This window comes from Amblyraja radiata, chromosome 4, assembly GCF_010909765.2.
Source record: "Amblyraja radiata isolate CabotCenter1 chromosome 4, sAmbRad1.1.pri, whole genome shotgun sequence".
NCBI lineage: Eukaryota > Metazoa > Chordata > Chondrichthyes > Rajiformes > Rajidae > Amblyraja > Amblyraja radiata.
The window spans coordinates 82,510,272-82,528,093 of NC_045959.1; the positions used below are offsets into that span (position 1 = coordinate 82,510,272).

A 17,822-nucleotide genomic window follows, 5' to 3' on the forward strand; every position below is an offset into this window, starting at 1 on the left:
AAAAAACTGCAGTCCCAGCACCGAGCCTTGCGGCACCCCACTAGTCATTGCCTGCCATTCTGTAAAGGACCCATTAATTCCCACTCTTTGCTTCCTATCTGCCAACCAGTTCTCTATCCATGCTCTGCCATTTCTTTGTTTCCTATTATAAATTAATCTGTCTCTGATTGTAAAGGGCCTGTCCCAATTAGGCAACGTTTTAGGCGAGTGCAGGAGATTCTGCGCTCGCCTCATGATCGCCACATGTTCGCTGGTGGCCTTTGGTGAGTCTCCTTCATGGTCGCGAGGAGTTCCTGCATTCTGGGAACTAGTCGCGGCCTCAGTATGGTCGCCGCAAATTTTTCAACATGTTTCAAATTGGTCGCCATGTAGAAAATCAACAATCCTGTAGTCGTAGGTGCAGTTGTAGTGGGGTCGCCATGTAGTTATGGGTAGTCGAGGTAGTCGTAGGTAGTTTTAGTTAATCGCCTTTGCTGATCGGGCAGTTTCATTGGCTCATTGGGGAAACAAAACGTAAGCACGAGTTTTCAGAACCAAGGATAGCCGACCAGTAATGTTAAATGCCCGGCAAACTTCACAGCTGTTTATCTCTGGCTTATTAAAAGTTGTCTGGCTTCTTAAAAGTGTCTCCACTCCTTCTCCTCCCTTCTCCCTGCCCTTCTCCCCTCCCCCCCCTCTTTTAAAGGACTTACCGTACACTGTGCTAGCCACCTTAACCTTCCTGTTCATCGCGGTCTGTGTCTGTATCACCTTGGCTTTGCACCGTGTGAATTTCAGACAGCACTCCCCCACTTTCCCTGGCCCCCGCCTTTGCGATGGTGTTTGTGTGTGTGTGTGTGTGTGTGTGTGTGTTCCACTCTGACAGTCGCCGTTCCAGTTCCTGGTTTTTCAGGCGACTGCCGCGAACTTGAAAGTCTCCGGCAGTCCACTGAAAAATCACCTAAGTGGGACAGGCCCTTAAGGGACATTTGTCTTCACTAATCTTTTCCTTTTTACATATGTAAAGAAGCTTTTAGAGTCTGGTTTAAACCGAAAGTTACAAAATTGTGGAGTAACTCAGGAAGACAGGCAGCATCTCTGGAGAGAAGGAATGTTTGACATTTCGGGTCGCAAGAATGGTCTTGACCTGAAAGTTCACCCATTCCTTCACTCCAGAGATGCTGACTGTCCTGCTGAGTTACTCCAGTTTTTTGTGGATATCTCATGTTGTGACTGTGCCAGGTATTTGAATGAGCTATTCAATCACCTCCTATGTTTTCCTATCCCTTTACAGATTCTCCCACTCCACACCTCCTGCCAAGTCCGTTAACTATTGGAAAAGTATTACAGGTCAACCTCATGTTATAGGCTGCACATAGGTGAGGTTATACAGCGGCCTGCTGCGACACAGAGCGGTGGAGCAACGGTGGAGTTTACTAACGGCTACGCTTGGCGAGGCCGACCCTGCAACGCCACCAGGACAATGGGCTTTCATGGTCAGGTTAAGAACGCCACATCTACAACAACTGGGCCTTGCAAGTGGGACCAGATCTACAACTCTGTATACTGTCCCAGTGTACTACTCATATACACTTGTACTGTATCTGAGATGCTTATCTAAATGTATCTGAGTGCTTATGTATAATACTATTCGTGCTGTAAATATTGCCAACAACCTGATCTAGACCACCCATATTGAAGCACGCCAATGCCTCTACTTCCTTAGAAGGCTTAAGAAGTTTGGCATGTCCCCAACTACTGTTGCCAACTTCTATAGATGCGCCGTAGAAAGCATTTTATCGGGATGCATCACAGCATGGTTTGGGAACAACTCCAACCAAGACCGTCAAAAATTGCGGAGAATTGTGGTCACAGCCCAGACCATCAAGCAAACCTACCTGGTTTCCAAAGATGGAAAGAATGAGGATTGAAAAGCAGAGAAATTAACTTCAATCTGCATCAAACCTTAATTAGACCACAACGAGAGCAGGCCCGTACGAAGCTTTCCAAAAAGGGGGGTGGCATGACAGGATTACAAAAAAATTGTCATGTGAAATAGTGTGTGCGCTGCGCACATCATGAGCGCGAAGCGTGAAGTCCGTCGATGCCAGGGTCCAGGGCCCGCTTAAGGGCCCTGGATGCTCTGGGGTTTTAGATGCTTTCTGATGCATTCTGAGCCTTATTTTGCACCAACTTTATGACCAATATTTCAGAAATTAACAGGAATCTGAGAGGTAGCTTTTTCACACAAAGGGTGCTGGGTGTATGGAACGAGCTGCCAGAGGAGGTAGTTAAGGCTGGTACTATCCTAATGTTTAAGAGACATTTGGACACGTACATGGATAGGACAGATTCAGATGGATATATGGGCCAAACGCGTGTGAGTGGGACTAATTTACACGGGACATGTTGGTCTGTGTGGGTAAGTTGGGCTGAAGGGCCTGTTTCCACACTGCATCATTCTATGACTAAAAAGTTAAGAAGAAAAATGAATGTAGATAAGTAGAGCTGATTTGAAAGAGGAGTGAAATGTAATGGGAGAGAGAGGTTTATGGATGGAAAGGAACATAGGAAAGGAGGGGGGAGAGTGGGCTTGGGAAGATGGGTGAAAGGAAAATAGACACAAAGTGCTGGAGTAACTCAGTGGGTCAGGCAGCATCTGCGGAGAATATGAATAGGCGACGTTTCACAGAGTGCTGGAGTAACTCAGCGGGTCAGGCAGCATCTCTGGAGAACATGGATTGGTGACATGTCACAGACTGCTGGAGTAACTCAGTGAGTCAGGCAGCATCTCTGGAGATTATATTTCGGGTCAAGACCGTTCTTCAGTAATATTCATGATGTGACATGCATAGACATTCCTGAATGTTACCCAAACCATCGTGAGCTACTTTGTTACGGTGCTTGCCCTCTCCTATAATGTCTCTGCTGCCTTGGGTGATGCAGGACAGGACACGAGCTTTGGGACATGGTGTGAAGCTGTTGCAGTCTGTCCCAGCCTGGTAAAAACCTGGATGGAGTGGATGTGGAGAGGATGTTTCCACTAGTGGGAGAGTCTAGGACCAGTGGCCACAGCCTCGTAATTAAAAGACATTCCTTTAGGAAGGAGATGAGCAGGAATTTCTTAAGTCAGAGGGTGGTGAACTGTGGAATTCATTGCCACATACAGCTGTGGAGGTCAAGTCGATGTATATTTCTCAGGAGGAGATTGATAGATTCTTGATTGATACGGGTGTCAGAGGTAATGGGGAGAAGGCAGGAGAATGGGTTTGAGAGGGAAAGATAGATAGAGCCATAGTGATACAGTGTGGAAACAGGCCCTTTGGCCCTGCATGTCCCATCTGCACTAGTCCCACCTGCCCACGTTTGATCCATATCCCTCCGAACCTGTCCTATCCATGTACCTGTCTAACTGTTTCTTAAATGTTGCGATAGTCCCCGCCTCAACTACCTCCTCTGGCAGCTTGTTCCATACACCTACCACCCTTTGTGTGAAAAACATACCTCTCAGATTCCTATTAAATCTTTTGCCGTTCACCTTAAACTTATGTCCTCTGCTCCTCGATTCACCTACTCTGGGCAAAAGACTCAACCATATCTATTCAAATCATGATTTTATACACCTCTATTAGATCATCCCTCATCTTCCTGTGCTCCATGAAATAGAGTCCCAGCTTACTCAACCTCTACCTATAGCTCTGGCCCTCTAGTGCTGGCAACATCCTCATAAATCTTCACTGTACCCTTTCCAGTTTGATGACATCTTTCCTATAACATGGTGCCCAGAACTGAATACAATTCTCTGAATGCGGCCTCACCACCTTCTTATGCAACTGCAACATGACCTCCCAACCTCCATACTCAGCCTGACCCGCTGAGTTACTCCAGCACTCTGTGAAACGTCACAGAACAGGGCAAGATTAGCAAGTTTGCTGATGATACAGATGTGAGTGGTTTTGCATATAGTGAAGATGGTTGTGAAAGATTGCAGCAGGATCTGGATCAATTAGCCAGGTGGGCAGAGGAATGGTTGATGGTTGCATGGTTCCTTGAAGGTCGTGTCGCAGGTATTTTCAAAACGTATTTTGGCACTTTGGCCTTCATCAGTCAGAGTATTAAGTATAGAAGTTGTGAGGTCATGTTGCAGTTGTATAAGACGTTGGTGAGACCGCATTTAGAATATTGTGTTCAGTTCTGGGCACCATGTTATAGGAAAGATGTCAAATTGAAAAGAGTTCAGAGATCCCCATCCTGGATCAGTCCAATCAGGGTTGTGTCGTTCGCAAACTTGAGAAGCTTAACAGAGGTGTCTGTGGTGGTGTGGCGAGAGTAGAGGAGAGGGGAGAGTACGCATCTTGAGGTGTTCCTACGCTGAGCATTTGCGGGTCCGAGATATGCTTTCCCGTCTCACGTGCTGCTTCCTGTCTGTCAGGAAGCTGGTGATCCACCGACAGAGGGGTTCAGGCACAGTCAACTCAGAAAGTTTGGAGCGTAGTAGCTCTGGCACAATGGTGTAGAATGCAGAGGGTGGTGTGGCGTGGGCCCAGCGGGGGCGGCTTGGGCCCACCGGAGGTGGCGTGGGCCCAGCGGGGGTGGCGTGGGCCCAGCAGGGGTGGTGTGGGCCCTGCGGGGGTGTCTTTGGCCCAGTGGGGGTGGCTTGGGTCCAGTGAGGGTGGCTTGGGCCCAGTGGGGGTGGCGTGGGCCAAACAGGGGTGGTGGGCCCAGCGGGGGTGGCCTGGGCCCAGTGGGGGTGGCTTGGGACCAGCGGAGGTGGCATGGGCCCAGCGGGGGTGGCGTGGGCCCAGCAGGATTGGCGGGAGACACCGCACCCCCCCAGGGCCAAAGCCGCCCACGCAGGGCCCACACCACCCCCGTTGGGCCCACGCCACCCCCGCTGACCCCCAGATTATTTTTCCAAATTTTTTTTTTTTCCCTCTGGATTTTTTCTTACTCTGAGGGGAAAAAGAGGGGTGCAGTCGCACCCAACGCACCCCCCCTTCGGACGGCCATGGAGAGGACATGAACAGTTCTGCTCATCGCATTACAGAAAGGGGTATAGAAACATTGGATGTGGTACAGAGAAGAATTACAAGAATATTGGCAGCAATGCAAAGCTATGTACATCCGGAAAGGGTCTCTTTCCCTCAAGCCGGGCAGCCTACAGTCCATTAACATAAGACGGTCACCAAAATGGATTTTGGAAGACTCTCCTTTACAAAAATGACAGGGAGCATGAAGGTCTCAGAGGGAGTGACTGAAGCAAATGTTGTAGATGCATTTAAAGAGCAGTTGGACAAGCGGGTAAGGAATCAGGATAAAGAGAAGCCCAGTGATAGATTTAAAGGACAAATGCCAGTAGGAGGTTTAACAGAACAGTGATACTGGCATGGACTGTTTGGGCCCAATGGTCTGTTTCTGTGCTGTACGGTAAACACTCGTTATAATGGACCAGAGTGTGGGGAATTGAGTCTGTTATTGCTGATTTATGCTATAACCGAGTAAGGTATTATCATTGTATAAGCAGTAGAAACGAGCAACTGCAGTTGCTGGTTAATGCACAAAAAGGCGGTCACGGTAGCGCATCGGTAGAGTTGCTGCCTTACAGCGAATGCAACGCCGGAGACCCGGGTTCAATCCCGACTACGGGTGCTGTCTGTACGGAGTTTGTACATTCTCCCCGTGACCTGTGTGGGTTTTCTCCGAGATCTTTGGTTTCCTCCTACACTCCAAAGACGTACAGGTTTGTAGGTTAATTGGCTTGGTAAATGTGTATAAAAAAATAAAAAGTTGTCCCTAGTGGGTGTAGGATAGTGTTAATGTGTGAGGAACGCTGGTCGGCGCGGACCCGGTGGGCCGATGGGCCTGTTTCTGCACTTTATCTCTAAATAGAGATACAGCGTAGAAACAAACCCTTCAGCGCACCGAGTCCGTGCCGACCAGCGATTCCCTTACACTAGCACTATCCTACACACACAAGGGACAATTTACAATTCTACCAAGCCAATTAGCCTCCAAACCTGTCCGCCTTTGGAGTATGGGAGGAAACTGGAGATCCCTGAGAAAACCCACGCAGGTCACGGGGAGAACGTACAAACTCCGTAGAGACAGCCCCGTAGTCAGGATCAAACCCATGATCTAGCATTAGCAACTCTACCGCTGCGCCACCACTATACCTCCCACCGTGTATTGTATATCCCATGTAACACAATGGAACTGAGTCACCCTTTTCATAGACACAAAACGCTGGAGTAACTCAGCAGGTCAGGCAGCATCTCTGGAGAAAAGGAGTAGGAGACGTTTCGAGTCGAGAACCTTCTTCAGGTGTCTCAACTCGAAACGTCACCTATTCCATTTCTCCAGAGATGTCGCCTGTCCTGCTGAGTTACTCCAACATTTTGTGTCTATCTTCGGTGTAAACCAGCATCTGCAGCTTATTTTCTACCCATTTTGTCATCCCTTTAATGATGTCCTTATATATGAGGAATGGTAATGTGAATATATTTGAAAACGCGTGTATGAGTGTATTTGTAGAAATTATCTGTGGTAATATTCAGCTCTTCGCCCACAGTAAGAAAGAACATTGTAAACATAAAGAGACAAAAAGAGGCTTCGTTCCTTTATTACTGCAGCTTGTTCACTGATGTTCAAATGCATCCCTGCAATAGCTACCCACTGCTGCCACTGATTAATTATAAAGCTCTTACTTCTCACTTGCAGTCTGAGAAGATGTGATCTACCCACTGACACATTACTGAACACATTGCATTTTGTTGCTGGTAACTCAGTGTCAGTCTGCACTTGAAATCTCATTGATTTCCATGTGAGACTTGTCATGTTTGCTAAGTGTGGATCATCTTTCAATGGCAGAGTAACAGCTGTATCATGTTTAGTGCAGCTAATCGTTATTCTCAGCCAGCAATGACCTCCCTCTGAGGCTGTTTCAACTTGCAATATAATTGCAGACATCTTTGAGGTATATCTCTTATCTTGCAGATCTTTATTAGTTCAGTTCATTCTTAGAATATAGAGCATAGATCAGTACAGCCCAGGACCAGGTCCTTTGGCCCATGATGTCTTTGCTGACCATGATGGCAATTTAAACCTGCATGTGTATGAAAGAACTGCAGATGCTGGATTAGATCAAAGATAGACACAAAATGCTGAAGTGGGACAGGCAGCATTTCTGGAGAGAAGGAATGGGAGACCAACCTCCATATCCCTCCATTCTCACGCCTGTTCATGTCCCTGTCTAAATTCATCTTCAACATGACCTCTGAAACATTACTGTCATATCTGTTTCCATCACCCACCCTCACAGTGCATTCCAGGCACACACCACTCTGTGTAAAAAAAATGTCGCAAATCCCTTTAAACATTCCCTTCACACCTTAAATCTGTACCCTCTCATATTTGACATTTCCACCCTGAGCAAAAGATCCTGACTATTTACACTATCTCTGCTTCTCATATACTTCTAGCCAGTCGCCCCTCAGTCTACGATGCTCCAGGCCAAACAATGCACATTTGACCAACCTCTCCTTATAGACAATACTCTTGCATCCAGTCAAAATACTAGCAAATCTCTTTTGAACCTTCTCCAAAACCTCCACATCCTTCCTGGAATGTGGCAACCAGAACGACATCAAATATCCACAAACCTTTCGACTCAATGCCTCAACCGATTAAGGCATGCTTACGTACACCTTCTTCACCATCCTATCCACTTGTGTTGCTATTTTCAAGTAGCTATGGACTTAGGTTTAGGTTTATTATTGTCACACGCACTGAGGTACAGTGAAAGGCTTTATTTTGCATGCTATCCAATCAGATCTTGCATCCCAAGATCCCTCTGAACATCAATGCTCCAAAGGATCCTGTCATTAATTAAACATTTACCTCTTACATTTATCCTCCAAAAGTGCAATTCCTCACATTTGTCTAGATTAAACAAAAGTGTAGATTTAGATTTGTCCAGATTTAGGGGCGGTACGGTGGCGTAGCAGTAGAGGTACTGCCTTACAGTGCCAGAGACCCGGGTTCGATCCTGACTATAGTCAAGTCAAGTCAAGTCAAGTTTATTCGTCAAATACACATACGAGATGTGCAGTGAAATGAAAAGTGGCAATGCTCGCGGACTTTGTGCATGACTGTGGGTGCTTGACTGTACGGAATTTGTAAGTTCTCCCCGTGACCTGTGTGGGTTTTCTTCGAGATCTTCAGTTTCCTCCCACACCACAAAGACGTCCAGGTTTTATAGGTTCATTGGCTTGGTATAAATGTAAAATTGTCCCAAGTGTGTGTAGGGTGGTGTTAATGTGTGGGGATCGCTGGTTGGTGTGGACTCGGTGGGAGGAAGGGCCTGTTTCTGCGCTGTATCTTTAAATTAAACTAAACTCAACGTCATCCGCCATTTATCTGCCCATATTGTCCACTGTTCTCCATATTCTGCTCTATCCTTCGACAACCTTCCTCAGTAACCACATCTCTGCAAATATATGTGACATCTGCAATCTTGCTAATCAACCATCTACATGTTCAGCCAAATCATTTATATATAATTACAAACAGAGGTGCCAGCACTGATCCCTGCGAAACCATTGGTCACAGATGTCTAGTCATAATAGCACTCTCCACCACTATCCTCTGTTTTCTATAGCCAAGCTAATTTTGAATCCAATCTATCAACTCTGAGGACCCCATGTGCTTTAATCCCTTGGATCAGCCTACCATGAGATCTTGTTGAATGTTTTACTACAGTCCATGTAGACAACATCCACTACCTTCCCCTTATCAACCAACTTCATTACCTCCTCCAAACGCTCAATCGTTTGTTAGAAATATCCTCCTTTGCAGTCACACTGACTATCCATAATAAGTCCATACTCTTCCTGATGCGAATAAATCTAAAGCCTAAGAATTTTCTCCAGTCACCGATGTAAGTTCATCAGTTTAGTTTAGTTTCTAGTTGCATGTACCGATGTACAGTGAAAAACTTTTGTTGTGTGCTAACCAGTCAGCAGAAAGACAATACATGATCACAATCGAGCCATTCACAGTGTACAGATACATGAAAATGGAATAACGTTTAGTGCATGATAAAGCCAGTAAAGTCTGATCAAAGATAGTCTGATAGTAGTTTAGAACAGCTCTTTGGTTGCAGTAGGATGGTTCAGTAGCCTAATAACAACTAGGAAGAAACTGTCCCTGAATCTGGAGGTGTGCGTTTCACACTTCTATACCTTTTGCCCGATGGGAGGTGAGAATATGGAGTCCTTGATTATGCTGCTGGCCTTGCCGAGGCAGCGTGAGGTGTAAATTGAGTCAATGGAAGGGAGTTTGGTTTGCATGAGGGCCTGGTCTGCGTCCACAATTCGCTGCAATTTCTTGCGGTCTTACAGTAGATGGAGCTATTCCCAAACTAAGCTGTGGTGCATCCTGATAAATGGCTCATCAGTTTACTATTTCTTGGTTTGTCCTTATTGCCCAATTAAACAAAGGAACAACATTGGCTATCCTTCGCTCACCTGGGACCTCATCCATGGCTAAAGTGGATTAAAAAATCCCTGTCAAAGCCCCAGAAATCTCCTCAATAACCCCTCTCAATAGTCTGGGGTATATCTCATCAGGCGTTGGGGATATTATCCATCTTAATGTTCTTCAAAAGACCCAATACCTCCTCCATCGTGATATCAACATGTCCTAGAAAATCAGCATTCTCCTCCCTGATCTTACTAGCCTCCATGTCCTTCTCTTTGGTGAAGACTGACGCAAAGTATTCATTGAGTATCTCACTCACTTCCTCTGGCTCCAGGCATAAGGTTCCAACCATTTGTTCTTGATTGGTTCCACTCTTTCTAATGTCTATCTACCTTCTAGTTTTCAATCTATGTGTAAAATGCCTTCAGATTCATCATAATTCCACTCACCAAGTACATTTCATGACCCCCTTTTGACCTGCCGATTGAAGAATCCCGATCTGAAACCTCACCCATCCATTTTCTCCAGAGATCCTGCCTGACCCACTGAATTACTCCAGCATTTTGTGTATATCTTTGGTGTAAACTAGCATCTGCAGTTCCTTGTTACTAAGATTGGCATTTTTAGTTCTTTCCTGCTTTCTATATTCATCAAAGGCCTTGTCTGGTTTCAGTTTCCTAAACAGTTCATATGCTTCCAGTTCAGTTTAGGTTATTGTGCACTGAGATACAGTGAAAAGCTTTTGTTGCATGGTTCATGGAAACATAGAAAATAGGTGCAGGAGTAGGTCATTTGGCCCTTCACGCCAGCGCCGCCATTCACTAGGATCATGGCTGATCATCGAAAATCATTACCCCGTTCCTGCTTTTTCCCCATATCCCTTGATTCCCTAAGAGCTAAATCTAAGTCTGTCTTGAAAACATCAAGTGAATTGGCCTCCACTGCCTTCTGTTCCTTTTCCTTTTCCATTTCCATTTACTCAAAGGTCCACTCGATTTGCATCCCTTTCAACTCAAATGTCTGTTTTACAAAGGTCCTTCACCAACATGGAGGCCTTGTTGGGGTTATCAAACCTCTTGGACTGGTATGGATTCATCAGAAGCAAAGAATCAATCTACCAGATAGTTCAGTGAGAAACTGAGAGGGAAGTCATATGAGCAGCAAAATAAATGTGCTTTAAAAACATTTTATTTACATGTGGTAAATATACCAGACAATGGGAGACTCATCCTACTGTGTTGCAAAGTGCCTATTCACCTTCTGATTTCACAGAAAGTCAGGGAACATGAGAATAAGCTAGAGAGAGGAAAGATTGGCAAGGATTGCAGGGGTTGAGGTAGGAGAGATTGCATCGGCTGGGACTGTTTTCCCTGTAATGGAGGAGGAGAAGTGACATGATAGAGGTATAGTGGAAGCATAGATGGGATAAATAGGCAGTCTGTTTCCCATGTCTAAAAGTAGAGGGCATTTTCCTTTCCAGAAGAAAGAGAGAGAGACAGAAAGACAGTGCTGTACTTGATCTGAGCAAGCTTGATGCTAAGGTAGACAAAAGTGCTGGAGAAATTCAGCGGGTGAGGCAGCATCTATGGAGCGAAGGAAATAGGCAACGTTTTGGGTCGAAACCCTTCTTCAGACTGAAGTTTCGACCCGAAATGTTGCCTATTTCCTTCGCTCCATAGATGCTGTCTCACCTGCTGAGTTTCTCCAGCATTTTTGTCTACCTTCGATTTTCCAGCATCTGCAGTTCCTTCTTAAACAAGCTTGCTGCTAAATTGGTCATGCCATACAGAAAAGGTTTTGCTCATTCCAAAGTTAGAAATTAAGGTTCATAACACTGCCGGACAGGAAGTATCTCTGGAGAATATGAACAGGTGATGTTTCAGATCGAGACCCTTCTTCAGACTGAAGGCCCAAAACCTTATCTATCCATGGTACACAAAAAAGCTGGAGAAACTCAGCGGGTGCAGCAGCATCTATGGAGCGAAGGAAATAGGCAACGTTTCGGGCCGAAACCCTTTTTCAGACGGATGGCCACTTATCTATCCATGTTCGCCAGAGATGCTGCCTGACCTATGGAGTTACTCCAGCACTTTGTTGCCCTTTGTATGTTAACCAGTATCAGCAGTTCTTTATGTTTCTGTAGATTAATTTGGGTGATGTCTTTGAAATTGATGTGTGCCAATGGTACATTTGTCAGCCCATCATCCCACCATTGCCTCATGGTAGATTAAGTGAGTTTTGATCACAACACAAGAAGTTGCATTCCTTTCTTCCCTCGTCTCTGGCCTTACCTCATACTCCTCCTTGAACCCGTAGCCTTCGGCACACTTCATCTGTGTGATGTGTTGCAGCAGGTCTGCAACTCGAATGGCCGGGTGGAGCTGCCCTGTCTGATACGGCACATCCACGGGCTCTCGTTTCTTGTAGGGGTGGGACGGTGTCAAGTTGCCGGCCTCATTGTTGACTGTGTGATTCTCATCTACATGCAGACAGCAACAGACACATTAGCTTTCCCACAGCTGTGACAGCATTGTAAAAGCTACACTTTCCAAGTACATTAGATTCACATTTCTATTAATCAAGCAGCGTGAACTGCTTGTTACAGGTACTTTTAAAGCTGCAGTATGATAGCCATTCCCACAAGCCGCAACAAAGATCGATAGAAAAGAGTTCTCAGGATCAAAACACAATTCTCTTTAATTGATACTTTTTATTAATACCAACTTTTACATTGTCCGGATTGATTGCAGAGTTTATAGAATCATCGATCCGAAATGTAACAGTGGAATGTAACCGACGATTCTGATCTAGTAATCCAGAGACCTCAGAAACCAAAGGCAAGGACTCAATGCCTAGAAATTCATCCTTCATCCACATAGTATTCATAGTGTGTTTCATTGCCTCGAAAGTTCAGTTGTGTTCACTATGATTGTTGAAAACAGTGTATCACTTTTGGCCACTATTACACGTTTGACCCGGTATTACTGACCTGTATAAAATTTTAGACCCACACCCTTTCATGGATAATGAGGAATTTAAATGTAATTAAAATTTTAGCCTCACGGTGACAATGAAGCTCTTGGATTTTATAAAAATGCATCTGCCCTTTCTGAAAGGGAAACTTCTTTCATTAATCACTCTGGGCTTGGTGTAACTACAGGCACTCGGCAATATGCTGGACACTTAAATGGTCTACAATGATCCTCCCAGGGCTATTAGGAATGGGTAAATTACTGCCATTCTCAGTGATAGTCACACCCTAGGAAAGAATTAAAAGTAAAAGATCATTCATTATTATGTGAGGGATAGATGATTGTGATCAAAATATCAAGGAAAATACTTCAGTATTTCGTAAAATAGGGATGTTGTTGGGGAGAACGTGAATGGAGCAAAGAACTTGAGTAAACGGATAATGCACAGAGAGTGTAGGATGGGTTTTGATGGGCTGAATAGCTCTTGCTTGTCCATTTTCTCTCAATCTCAGCAATGGCTCAGCAGAAGTGTTGAGACCACACTCATTGCTTTCCATTAATCCTTATGGGCAAATATAAATAGATGGCAGATAAGGCCACAATTGAGGTGAACTGCAATAGTTTATGCAGCTGACGAGACTTATTTGTATATTTAACGTTCAATTAAAAGGTACTGGAGTAACTCAGTTGTAGTTCATCTGCGGAAGAAATGGGTAGATGATGTTTCGGGTTGGGACATTTCTTCAGACACAGAGTCTGAAGAAGGTTCCTGACTCCAGCACTTTGGTGTTTTGCTCAAGATTCTAACATCTGCAGTTCCTTGTAGCTCTATATATATTTAACATACTTGCAGCACAAAATAATTGCAAGTGTTGGAAATAAGAAATCTGTGGAGTGAAAAACAAAGTTATTTTCTCGCACACCCGCATTATGGATATTTGGTGAAGTGACTTTAAAGAACTGGCAAAAACATGTTGCACAGTCATGAATGAAAGAGAGACAACTGTAAAAAGCAATAATAAAAATTGTGCTTGATTCAATTTTAATTTGCTGAAAGGGATCAAATATTTCATTTTTTTGTGTGCAAAGAAGTTTCATTACATAAATTCCTGAGGCTTCTGTAACATACCACAGCTTTAAAATACTGCAACCATTGTTAAGTTTCTGTAAAGGAGAATAAAGTGCATCTCGTCCTCAAGGCCATGCTATTTATCAAACAGGTCTTGGACAAGATGACCACCTATAATCAGAAATATTTAATATTCATCACAAAGCTAGAAGAAAATACATGGAAATGATATGCTCCTGAAACAAAATGAAATCTAGGTCTAAAATGTATTAACTCTTTTCATTTCAAAAGATCTAGAAGCAAATAAAATAAATTAACATTCCCTTCCAGCTGAAAGAAATACACTCAACAAAAGCAATAGTAATTTTTGGGCAAGGCCACTTTATATTCAATTGCAAAAGAAACAAAAAACAATCAATGTAGCAATTGCGACAGATTTCAACACATTTCCTAAGGCCAGTTTGCAGAATGGTTTTAATTTCCAGCCTTGATTTCATTAAAAAATTGCAGAAAGCCATTATAGTGTTTATAGTATAATGGCTATGATAGAATAGCCATTATATTTCATCCTCCATCAGGATGGTGGATGAAATGCTCAATGCCACTCCAAGCTTAGCTTAAAAAAAAATTACAATGAAAAGGCCAGGCGCAATAATTATCCAATGGAAGATAAAATGGTAAATGCAAGAGGGCGTCCATCTTGGGAGGGGTGAGGTGCGTGATTGAGGTGGGTGGTGAAAGGATCGGTGGAGGAAAGTGGGGGAGAGGGCAGAGAGGGTTAATGTCTTAAAGATTTGCTTCGCATGCCACAGAGTCAATGGCGTCATGGATTGTCGCGCACTGCATGAAATGCTATATGTCAACTGCCATGCAAGTCAACACACAACAGAACTGGCCAGAATCAGGTGAGCTGCACAATGTGCCTGTGGTACAGGGCAAACAAGAAACTTACCATTTATTGGCACTTTTTTTTTTACAGATATATAACAGGTTAATGTGGAGAAGGAAAAAAAAGGAGAAAAGGAAACAGGGCATAAGCAACAGTACGGTGAACATCGTAAAATATATATCTAAAAATAATTTTATATCATTTTGTTTTTAAAATTGTCAGTTCTTAACTAGCTCGATAAACTAATCTCAGAAAAGATTGTATTACGACTGGTTTGATTTTCTTTCGATTTTGTTGCTTTTTTAAATCGAACATGTCACTGGTGTGCTTGGAGTACAAGATTTATGCCCGAATAAATCAACTTGTTTGAAGGATGGAGTTCCCAAATGGTGCAAGCTGTCAGGAATATCCTTTAACCGGATATGATTTGGGTCTTCAGTATAAATCAATGACAACCTTGTGGGACTAATGGTGTGTGGGAGGTCATTGCATGACAATTCCAATAGCAGGTCATGCTCAGTTCTGTTAAACCAAACACACTCAGATTCAATACTTTCACCTTTGATAATAAATAAACTGATGGCAAAACAAAGCGAGAACTGCTGTTTAAAATAAGAGAAATTAGATCTCCAATTTCCGGGGACCGTCGCTTATTTTAAATTTAATCTGAATTCTCGACTTCACGATAACATCAATTGTAAGGTGAAAATTGCTTGCATTTGCTTCTCAGCGTTTCTCCCCTCATACTCCCCATTTTCCTCTGGAACTGGGGGTTTCCTGTTGGAATGTGGTCCCATGGATGCCGACAACTTTCTGGTAGCTAAACAAGCTGACATTCTTCATGTGTGAGTGTTGGTGAGCATTCCAGCTGAGCTGAACTTATCCTCACAGGGCATCTGTGCACTCATTGCATTGCATGCCAGGGTAGGAGGCTCCTCAGCCCATCAAGACCATGCTGGTCGAGCAATCCCATCAGTCCCATTCTCCATAATTTGTTCTTCTCCTGCAAATTATTCTCTCTAACATGCCTACTCAATTCCCTTCAGAGGGCCTTAAACACAGGTGCACACACATGCGCTTTTTCAGAGGGTGAGTGGATGGGATGGACAGGGGAGGGCTTGGATTGAAGGCAGTGGTCAGGAGCAGGAACCCCGGCTGATTTTTTTTCTCCTCCTGAACCCATTTGTTCCACGTTTTTCTTTCACGCTAACCAAGAATGACTAAGTCAGCACAGGCCTGGTATCAAATCTCAAAGCTTCCTGGGCTAATTGTTTGATAATGAATATTTTGCATGAGTAGCGAGTGAAATTAATTTCTCCTATGCCGTGTAACAATTGAGACACAAGTCACTGAACCAATTTATATCATCTTACAAATGCACAAAAACTCCGGAGACGGGAAAATTCTGAAATCAAAACAGAAAATACTGGGAATAGTTCAGTTGAAAGATCATTAACCTCGCCATGCTAAATTTCTCCAGCAGATTCTGCCTAACTTGCTGAGTATTTCCAGCATTTTTTGTTTTTGATTTTTTTTTCATCTGCTTGACTTGCAGTAAACTGGGAAAAAGTAAGAAAGGTCCTCACCTAATATTGCTGTTGGCACGAAAGGATCTGCTGACCAGGCATTAAGTAGAACCAAGACACAAGGTGGTACCAAACCAGAGAAAAAACTAAAGTTAGTTTCCATCTTAATTTTCTGCATAAGCATTTATATCTTAAATATTTATTCGAACACTATCAATGAATTAAAAACTGGTGACAAAGTAGTTAACTTTACATGATCGGACGTAAACATAAACCTAAAATATCTAAGGTAATGGACACCTAAGAGTGATTTTATGGGTTAATTGAAAGGCTTGGACATTGTAAATGCAGAATCTTTAATCTTTGAATTAATAAACCAGGCAGGAGTCTGACCTCCATCCGCAGTTTGGAAGGGGTAGCAATAGTTTATTGGGCATGATTGCAATTCAGTGATCTAATCCAGCACAAACACTGATGTGAATGTGATGGGGTGTGAAGTTCATTTTAAGATGTTGAATCAGGCAGTTGCAGTTATTTTAAATAGATTTATCTATTTTGAAATGGATGGCAAGGGAGAAATGCATACAGGTTAATACCTAAATGTGAAGGGTTGCATGTGGATTGTATTTGGCTTATGGATCTTTTCTATGTCCATTTAAAACAAGCACTTCAAGGCTAGACAATTCTGTTGATTATACTAGTAAAGCAAACGTTATATTGTTGGGGGGAAATTACTTCATAAATTCACATCAGCAATAAAATATTAGCTGGAGAAATATAATATGAGTTATTTGAGTTTGGAAATCAATGAGCCCAACAATTAATTTGCATCCAATAGAAAATAATAACTAATGATCTGCTCTATGCCTCCGTGTTTGATGTCATGCACAAAATATGAATGAATGATCAAAAGCTATCACTTTCCATTTGTTAAGAAGTTATCTTAAATTTTTCATCTGGGTGTTTTGCTTTCAATACATAAGTTGTTGCCTACACTACAGCAGTCACTACATTAGTTGAAAGTTACTTTGGACTCGAGGATAAATTAAATATTTATGCTTAGAAATTCATTCCTAATATCTCTAAACTAAACTAAACTAATTGTTAGTGCAAAATGTGCGTGCACCAATACCTGTTCATTCTATTCTGCCTCCCAAATTTATCATTAGAATGAGTTTAGGAGGCATTATTCAACCTGCTAATGTTGCTATGTGTTTAATACTACCAATTAGTTGCTATATGGTGTGTTTAAGTCTACCAAACAGGGGTGAATTTCTTGGCAAACAATTTTTTCATTCTCCTAAGATAATTATGGGACAGTCCCGTCATTCCCCTGGCATAATTATGGGACAGTCCCGTCACACTAATTGTTATGTTACAATTTTATCAGTACCCTTGCCCTAGTTTTAATTTAGTTTATTGTCAACGTACCAAGGGACACTGAAAAGCTTTTGTTACATGCTAACCTGTCAGCAGAAAGATTATACATGATTACAGTCGAGCCATCCCCAGTGTGCAGATACGTACATGATAAAGGGAATAATGTTTAGTGCAAGATAAAGTCCAGTAAAGTCCGATTAAAGATAATCAGAGGATCTGCAGTGAGCAGATAAGAGTCAGGACTGATTTCTAGTTGTTGATAGGAAGGTTCAGTTGCCTGATAACCACTGGGAAGAAACTGTCTCTGATTCTGGACGTGTGTGTTTTCACACTTCTGTACCTCTTGCCTGATGGGAGAGGAGAGAAGAGGGGGTGACTGGTGTGAGACTCGTCCTTGATTATGCTGCTGCCCTTCCCGAGGCAGCGTAAAGTTTAAATGGAGTCAATGGAAGTCAATGGTTTGTGTGATGGTCTGGGATGCGTTCACAATTCTCTGCAATTTCTTGCGGTTTTGGATGGAGCTGTTCCCA

At 43.2% G+C, this 17,822-nt stretch overlaps 1 protein-coding gene across 18 annotated transcripts in view; it reads right to left on the reverse strand.

Annotated features, from left to right (window-relative positions):
• Window positions 1–17,822, reverse strand: part of ptprm (protein tyrosine phosphatase receptor type M) — a 940,804-nt gene that overhangs the window by 131,119 nt on the left and 791,863 nt on the right. For 7 of the 18 annotated variants that reach the window (XM_033019867.1, XM_033019866.1, XM_033019864.1 and 4 more), the window contains one exon: window positions 11,748–11,935. In XM_033019867.1, coding sequence (XP_032875758.1) covers window positions 11,748–11,935 — 188 coding nt within the window. Of the gene's footprint in view, window positions 1–11,747; window positions 11,936–14,449; window positions 14,462–15,972; window positions 16,003–17,822 lie in introns of all 18 variants that reach the window. The other 11 variants (XM_033019861.1, XM_033019860.1, XM_033019854.1 and 8 more) reach the window with 5 other exon arrangements.